Source organism: Malaclemys terrapin, chromosome 12 (genome assembly GCF_027887155.1).
Source record: "Malaclemys terrapin pileata isolate rMalTer1 chromosome 12, rMalTer1.hap1, whole genome shotgun sequence".
Taxonomy (NCBI): Eukaryota; Metazoa; Chordata; order Testudines; family Emydidae; genus Malaclemys; species Malaclemys terrapin.
Window position 1 is genome coordinate 47,586,888 of NC_071516.1, and position 8,838 is coordinate 47,595,725.

The following is an 8,838-nucleotide window of genomic DNA, read 5'->3' on the forward strand; positions in this document are numbered from 1 at the left end:
GACAGGCAGACACAGTGAGACAGACACGCACACTGCGATACAGAGGCGGACAAACACACATGGACACACACACAAATACACACTCTCACACCCACACCACCTTTCCTCTCCCTTACTGAAGTGTGTGAGCTCTACCCCTATCCCAGCTCCTGATCCCCCGTTCACACAGAAGCTGCCGTCACTCCCCAGCACTTCATTTCCCCCCAGAAGTCGAATCGGTGACGGCGGTTCAGTGGTTTACGATGGGTCTAGTCCATATTACATGCACTTGGTTCAAGGGCAATTCACCATCTCCAGAGACAATGCCAAGAGCGAGATGTCCCTGGGAATGAGCCGCCAGTAGACGGGAGGACACGGCCCGGTATCACTGCGCTACTACAGACGCACAGTGCGGGGAAGCCGGTGTGAGCTCGGACAAAATCCTCCCGTCGCCGGACTCCGAGCCCCTCGGGTTAAAGTCAGCTCCCTCGGGAACCCGGGTGGCGTGGGGGATGGAGCAGCAGAGACCTAGTGCGCTCAGTGCAGGAAGGGCCAAGAAACTGAGATTCCAACAGGCTCTCCTGTCTGCTCAGCAGCTGAACTGGGGAACCGAGGTTCTGGGGTCCCCTCTGACAAATTCATAGATTCTAGGACTGGGTCTGTTTTGGGACCCGTTTTGGGACCGGCTCTGTTCAATATCTTCATCAACAGCTTAGATATTGGAATAGAAAGTACGCTTATTAAGTTTGCAGATGACACCAAAGTGGAAGGGATTGCAACGGCTTTGGAGGACAGGGTCCTAATTCAAAATGATCTGGACAAATTGGAGGAATGGTCTGAGGTAAACAGGATTAAGTTTAACACAGACAAATGCAAAGTGCTCCACTTAGGAAGAAACAATCAGTTTCACACATACAGAATGAGAAGAGACTGTCTAGGAAGGAGTACGGCAGAAAGGGATCCAGGGGTTATAGTGGACCACAAGCTAAATATGAGTCAACAGTGTGATGCTGTTGCAAAAAAAGCAAACATGATTCTGGGATGTATTAACAGGTGTGCTGTGAGCAAGACACGAGAAGTCATTCTTCCGCTCTACTCTGCTCTGGTTAGGCCTCAACTGGAGTATTGTGTCCAGTTCTGGGCACCACATTTCAAGAAAGATGTGGAGAAATTGGAGCGGGTCCAGAGAAGAGCAACAAGAATGATTAAAGGTCTTGAGAACATGACCTAGGAAGGAAGGCTGAAAGAATTGGGTTTGTTTAGTTTGGAAAAGAGAAGACTGAGAGGGGACATGATAGCAGTTTTCAGGTATCTAAAAGGCTGTCATAAGGAGGAGGGAGAAAACTTGTTCACCTTAGCCTCTAAGGATAGAACAAGAAGCAATGGGCTTAAACTGCAGCAAGGGAGGTTTAGGTTGGACATTAAGAAAAAGTTCCTAACTGTCAGGGTGGTTAAACACTGGAATAAACTGCCTAGGGAGGTTGTGGAATCTCCATTTCTGGAGATATTTAAGAGTAGGTTAGATGAATGTCTCTCAGGGATGGTCTGGTCTAGACAGTATTTAGTCCTACCATGAGGGCAGGGGACTGGACTCCATGACCACTGGAGGTGCTTTCCAGCCCTAGAATCTATGAATCTCCTGTAAAGTATCCAGATTTACGTTTGGAAACTACTGGATGTATGGGTACCACCAAGCTCCCAGGAAAGTGCCAGAGAGGATACCTATCTCATAGAGCTGGAAGAGACCCTGAAAAGTCATCAAGTCTAGCCCCGTGCCTTCACTAGCAGGACCAAGTACTGATTTTTGCCCCAGATCCATAAATGGCTCTTTCAAGGATTGAACTTACAACCCTGGGTTTAACGGGCCAATACTAGAACCACTGAGCTATCCCTCCTACATTAACCCCGATAGCACTAACCCGGACTATGCCCACTCAGTGAAAGGGAGATTTACCATCTCCAGAGACAACCCCAACAACCTGCTCTATTTACAAATGACCGGCCTGAGACCCGAGGACACGGCGGTGTCCCCTCACTGCCAGAGGGACACAGTGACTGGCAGGGAATCTAACCATGTACAAAAACATCCCCTTTGCCGTCACAGCCCGCTAAGGGGCACAGCCCAGGGGAAGGGTCAGACACACACAGAACTGAACCAAGGAGACAATGTCCCCAGCGCTGCCATCAGCGCGTGATGGACACGGCTTTTGTGGGGCTGCAGAGACAGGTCAGGGCTGGGGCAGGAAACATGGGAGAGCAGCAGACTCCGTTTTCTTTGCTGCACACCTGCCCTTCTGGGCTAGCAGCGACCTTCCTCTCTCCCTGACCCAGCCCCTAGGGGGCAGTCTCTGCTCTCGCCTGCGCTCCCTCACTTAGATGATTCCCAAGTAGCCCCTAGGGGGCGTGAGGGGTCAGCATTTCTGTGTTGCACCCTGGGTCCCGGGAGACGTAGGTGGAATCCGAGCTGTGGCACGGGGCAGCCGAAAGGGGACAGGGTCAGATGTCACTAGCTGCCGACAGATCTGACCTGCCCCCTTGGCTGCCCCCTGCTGCCCCAGCTAGGAATGAAATCCAGGTGTCCTGGGACCCAGCCCAGTGACTGGACCAGTAGGGCAGGGATCTGGTTTTTCCAGTGTAGGAAGTTGAAGTTAGGCTCCCGGATCCTGATTGGTGGGTTCCCGAAGAAAAGGGCTGCTTTCACAGGCACCAGCTTCCAACCGCTTCAATGCACCTTGAACTGCACTACCTGAGCGGTGTCCCGGCCCTGTCAGAGGTAATAGTGAAAACTGGCCAGGTGAAAACTCAGCACCCCCCAGTGAGTGAGAATAGCCCCCCACCCCTGGGATGTTAATTAATAGCTCAGCATGGCGGGGGCGGAGTTTCACCGCGTGCTATTTTAAATGAGGCGGGGTTATGCAAATTATCCTCATGCAGTGACTCTGTATTTGTTAGTCTCTAAGGTGCCACAAGTACTCCTGTTCTTCTTTTTGCGGATACAGACTAACACGGCTGCTACTCTGAAATCTATTTCCTGGTCTGTCCCACCCGCCCCCTGACCCTGGGGCTCGCACAGAAGCTCTGTCCGTGCAGGGAGCAGCTCGTGCCCGTCCCCAGCGCGAGGACTGGCCGCAGACGCGCAGAGACGATGCTGTGGTGGCTGCATTTTGCTTTCATCGCAGCAGCGTCCAAAGGTGCTTGGAATGGGGGGGGGAATTAGGGGGGATGTTGATCGGGTGACTGATATTGATTGACCGGAGCGGGGGAGGGGACATTCCCCGGGAATAAATTGGGACAAAAGGATTTTGTTTCCGGTTTCATACCATGTATTTGTCTGGTTTGGGAGGCGGGGGCTGAAAACCCCCAAAGGGTTTGTATTTTTCTCATAAATATTTTGGGGAGACCGGAAGTCCCCCCCCCTTACAGTAGAATGTGGCTAAAGCTGCCGCCTTTGCCCAGACCTGGCCCGAGGGGGTTGTTCCCACCCGCTCTCATGCCCCCAACCCGGTGTGTTCCCAGGGGCCCAGGCGCAGGTGCAACTGGTGGAGTCCGGGGGCGGCGCTGCGAACACAGGCGGCTCCAGGCGGCTCTCCTGCACCGGCTCCGGATTCACTTTCGGCAGCTACACCATGTTCTGGTACCGGCAGCGCCCCGGGGAAGGGCTGGAATGGGTCTCCTGGATTAGCAGCACTGGCGGCATCACAGATTACCGTGACCCGGTGAAAGGGCGATTCACCGTCACCAGGGACAACGCCAAGAACCAGCTGTATCTGCAAATGAGACGCCTGGGACCCGAGGACACCGCCCGGTATTACTGCGCTGCGAGAGACACAGTGCGGGGAAGCCAGGCTGAGCTCTGACAAAAACCCGCTGCTTTCAGCCCAGGGGATTCGGGAGCCTCTACTGACTACCATCCCTGCGCCCCTCCTCCCGCAAGGGTCCCTGTGGGGCCGTCTGAGGTCACTCAATTAGGGGGAACTGCAAAGACTGGTGGATGCCATGCCCCGCCTCCCTGTTTGGGGAGGCATAGGCTCCCCCAGCCTTCCTTACCCACCCTCCATACAATTTCTGTACCCGATGTGGCTCTAGGGCCAAAAAGTTTGCCCACCTCTGCTCTAAATGTTAATATTCCCGTTTGATCTCTGAATTAGTGGCTATAGAGACTGACAGGGACTGTCCGTTTTCGCCTGTAGCATCTAAGATACACACAATTAATATTACCTCTAACTTCTAACATAGGTTGGCATTTCAAAGTTCTAACCTACTTAGCATGCAATGACCCTAATGATCATTTCTAACATGTCTTCAAAGGTCGGCTTTGGGTTTGTTAGGCTGCAAAGTGTTTAACCCTGAGCCACTCCCCATAGCCTGCCGCTCACCCACCCCCTGCAGCCTTTGGATGATGCCCCCCGCCTCGTGCAGGGTCGTGCACACTAGAGGGGCAGGGGGTGTGTCTGTGCAAGGGGGTCACAAGGCTGTTGTAGATGAGAGATCACAAAAATATCACTTGGAGGGGAGTGGGAGCGAGGTACAGCACTGCTACTGTCCCGCACCCAGCTCTGAAGTCACCGCCGCCACTAGCAGCAGCCCAGAAATAGGGGTGGCAATACCGTGGGTTTGCTCCTATGAGTATGTACAGTAGTTTGCTATCACTTTTTTTCGGGGGAGGGGGTCATCACAGTCTGAAATATTTGTAGAGGGGCCCAGCAAAAAACAGCCTGAGAACCCCTGTCTGGCCTCTTGCTCATTGCAGGCCACAGGATCTCCCCCACCCGCTCTTAGGTGAGTATTGTAGCTCACAGGGCTGCTGTCAGGACAGGGTAGCTACTGATGCTAAGCCCTGTCTCAATGTGATCTATGGGCTTGGGTTTCCCACGTCTCTCTGTGTGTGACAGATGCATATCTTAAAAATCTTGTCATCGCTCCAAATGTTCGGACCACACTGGGTACGTTGGTTTCAGTTCAGTCAAATCAAATAAAACAAGCGAGTTCTTATCTGGGATTAGTGAATTTCGGCTGAAGCCCAGTCTCCCCTGTGGGCTTTAACTCAAGTTGCTAACCCGAGTTTGCAGAACTTCACGGTTATTTTAACCCCAGTTTAGCACAGACCAATCCCCGCTTCCCAACTTCTTCGGTGCAGACAGGTGGGGAACAGCAGCCAAATGGCCGGTCTGACGCTGGCGCTCGGCGCGCTGGTGTGTGACTGTCAGACTTCTGGGGAGCACAGGCCCCGGTTCTTAGCTCTGCCCCACGCCGGGCTGCTCCGGGAATTCTTTCACAGCCCATCGGGAGAGAACTTGTCTGTCCTTCCTTGGCACGTGGGTGGAAGGGCTGTTCATCCAGCAACGCGTTCAGATAAAAGGGCTCCAGATCTCTGTACAGAGCCTTTGGTTCGACTGGCAGCGCGGTGGGGAGCCTACTCCAAGGGAGGACCTGTGCCCAGTGTTGGCTCTGGTGATACGCAGGCTGATAAGAAAATGGCCAGTTCCAAGTTGAATTACATAAAGTACCCAATGGGAGCGCTCACTAGTCACTGCGGGCAGAACTGGCAACTCCAGAGCTTTAATTAAGAGCCTGATTGAAAACACAAGCGCCTCCACGCGAGCGATTTGTTTCCCCAGCCAGGAAATTATCCCTGGTTTTCCCGGGTCCCCACACTGAGCCTCTGGAGTGCAAATGCACCTGGGAAAGATGAGAAGCTACAAGAATGCCAGGTTCCCACTGCACCCCTAGGCGTTGATTTGTCTGCCCTTAAAGACGGGAGCATATGCAAATGAAGTGACAACAGTTCCTGTCACCCCCCCACCGTGTCCCTGCCCCTGCAGGAGACAAAAGCTGCAGCCCCATGTGTCTGCAGTGAACACCGACAACCCTCACTGGGGAATCTTCTCCGAACTGAGCAGACGAAGATGCTCCTCTGGCTGCATGTTGCTTTCCTGGCGGCACTGCCCCAAGGTGATTTCTGACCCTAAACGATGCGGGGAGGGGAGCTCAGTGTCACGGTGAACAAGGGTAAGAGTCAAGTATCCGAGGGGTAGCCGTGTTAGTCTGGATCTGTAAAAAGCAACAGAGAGTCCTGTGGCACCTTTAAGACTAATAGATGTATGGGAGCATAAGCTTTCGTGGGTGAAAGCTTATGCTCCAATACATCTGTTAGCCTTAAAGGTGCCCCAGGACTCTCTCTTGCTTTCTAAGGGTAAGACTGTTCTCTGTTATGTCCTCAGGGGCCCATTTACAGGTTCAGCTGGTGGAGTCTGGGGGAGACATAAAAATGGAAGGAGAGTCTATCAGCATCTCGTGTAAAGCCTCAGGGTTCACCTTTGGTGACTACTGGATGCACTGGTACCGACAGGCTCCCGGGAAAGGACCCGCGTGGGTGTCCAGCATTAGCTATTGGGCCGGAACCGACAAGAGATACGCTGAGTCGGTGAAAGGGCGATTCACGATCTCCAGAGACAACCCCAACAACCTGCTCTATTTACAAATGACCGGCCTGAGACCCGAGGACGCGGCGGTGTATCACTGCCAGAGAGACACAGTGACTGGCAGGGAATCTAACCACGTACAAAAACATCCCCTTTGCCGTCACAGCCCGCTGCGGGGCACAGCCCAGGGGAAGGGTCAGACACACACAGAACTGAACCAAGGAGAAAATGTCCCCAGCGCTGCCATCAGCATGTGAAGGACACGGCTTTTGTGGGGCTGCAGCCACAGGTCAGGGCTGGGGGAGGAAACATGGAAGGGCAGCAGACCCCGTTTTCTTTGCTGCACACCTGCCCTTCTGGGATAGCAGCGAGCTTCCTCTCTCCCTCACCCAGCCCCTAGGGGGCAGCACTCTGCGCTCTCTTGAGCTCCCTCACTTAGATGATTCCCAACTAGCCTCTAGGGGGCGTGAGGAGTCAGCATTTCTGTGTTGCACCCTGGGTCCCGGCCCAGTGCTATTGTAAATGGGGAGGGGTTATGCAAATTACGCCCGTGCAGTGTCTCTTTCCTGGTCTGTCCCACCCGCCCCCTGACCCTGCGGCTCGCACAGAAGCTCTGTCCGTGCAGGGAGCAGCTCGTGCCCGTCCCCAGCGCGAGGACTGGCCGCAGACGCCCAGAGACGAAGCTGTGGTGGCTGCATTTTGCTTTCATCGCAGCAGCGTCCAAAGGTGCTTGGAAGGGGGGAGGGAATTAGAGGGGTTGTTGATCGGGTGATTGATATTGATTGACCGGAGCGGGGGAGGGGAGATTCCCCGGGAATAAATTGGGACAAACGGATTTTGTTTACGGTTTCATACCATGTATTTGTCTCGTTTGAGAGGCGGGGGCTGAAAACCCCCAAAGGGTTTTTGCTTTTCTTTTCTTTTTATTTTCCTCCTCTTACAGTAGAATGTGGCTAAAGCTGCCGCCTTTGCCCAGACCTGGCCCGAGGGGGTTGTTCCCACCCGCTCTCATGCCCCCAACCCGGTGTGTTCCCAGGGGCCCAGGCGCAGGTGCGGCTGGTGGAGTCCGGGGGCGGCGTTGCGAACACAGGCGGCTCCAGGCGGCTCTCCTGCACCAGCTCCGGATTCACTTTCAGCAGCTAGGACATGTACTGTTTGCCACGGACTCACAGATTGTGCCCACTCTTGGCCCCGTGTGGTCCCTGGGGGGGCGCCCCTTTCAGTGAGACAGCCCTTCTCGGGGGTCCACTCTGTCTCGGGGTCAGGCCCCTCTCCCTCCTGGAGCCACACCTCTCTGAGCCTTAGCACGTCTGTCTCTGCCGTGGGGTGGATGCCCCCTGCTCTCTAGACCTGAGTGACTCTCTGCTAGCATAAAACAGGAGGGCTTATTGGGCCACTGAACACAGCACAGGAAACACTCAGGGCCTCAGGCCTGACCTCTCTCAGCACAGGACACCCCAGTCTCCCTACGCCCAGGTGGGCTCTGCCTGCTCCTCCTCTCCAGCCCCGACCTGTCCCCCTACTTCCCCGCTCGGCCTCTGAGATCACCGGCCCCAGGCCCTGACTCTGTCCATTGTCTTCTCTCCAGGGAAACAGGGTCCTAAACTCTCCTCACTTCTGTCTTCTGGCTGGAACCGGCTGGTTAGGTCACTGGGTCCTCTCTCTACAGCCCATTGTTCTCCCACTGGCCAGAACCGGCTGCGTCTCCTCAGCTGGGCCTCCGGGTCGGGGTCTCAGGTCACCAGTCGCTGGGGTATCCGTCCTCCCCGCCATTGGCTGGGGTCCCACGTTCCCTCACCTCGTTAAACCAGTAACACCCAGGGAAACTGATTCCCACCCCTTCCACACACAAACCATTGAAACCCCACAAAAAACAGGGGAAAAAAAAAAGGAAATCCCCCACTTCGTCACACTGGTACCAGCAGTCCCCCCGGAAATGCCTGGAATGGGTCTCCTGGATTAGCAGCACTGGCGCCAGCAGAGATTACCCTGACTCGGTGAAAGGGCGATTCACCGTCACCAGGGACAACGCCAAGAACCAGCTGTATCTGCAAATGAGCCACCTGGGACCCGAGGACACCGCCCGGTATCACTGCACTGCGAGAGACACAGTGCGGGGAAGCCAGGCTGAGCTCTGACAAAAACTCGCTGCATTCAGCCTAGGGTATTTGGGAGCATCACGTGACTAACATCTCCCTCTGAATTCCAGTGTGCCTGAGCCTCTCCCCAGAGCCGGCTGCTCATCCGCTGCAGCCTCTGGATGGCGTCATCGTGAAGTGTTGTGCACGCTGGGGGGCAGGGTGTGTGTCCATGCCCAGAGCAGTTGTTCTCAGAGCACAGGGCAGGGATCAGGACCGGCTCTAGGCACCAGCAAAACAAGCACCTGCTTGGGGCGGCACATTCCCAGGGGCAGCACAGCGACTGGTAGCAGTGGTGG

General features: G+C 54.8%; 2 gene segments (V, D, J or C); both read left to right on the forward strand.

Annotated features, from left to right (window-relative positions):
• Nucleotides 1-1,085: 1,085 nt before the first annotated feature.
• Nucleotides 1,086-3,836, forward strand: LOC128846186 (immunoglobulin heavy variable 3-11-like; the record flags this gene model as incomplete). The annotated part of the segment is given in 2 exon segments: nucleotides 1,086-1,116; nucleotides 3,487-3,836. Coding segments are annotated over 2 exon segments (381 nt in total), but the record flags the coding sequence as incomplete, so codon positions are not given.
• A 2,115-nt stretch (nucleotides 3,837-5,951) lies between these two features.
• On the forward strand, nucleotides 5,952-8,539 carry LOC128846187 (Ig heavy chain V region 3-like). The segment is given in 3 exon segments: nucleotides 5,952-5,988; nucleotides 6,201-6,492; nucleotides 8,350-8,539. Coding segments are annotated over 3 exon segments (519 nt in total).
• The last annotated feature ends 299 nt before the right edge of the window (nucleotides 8,540-8,838 follow it).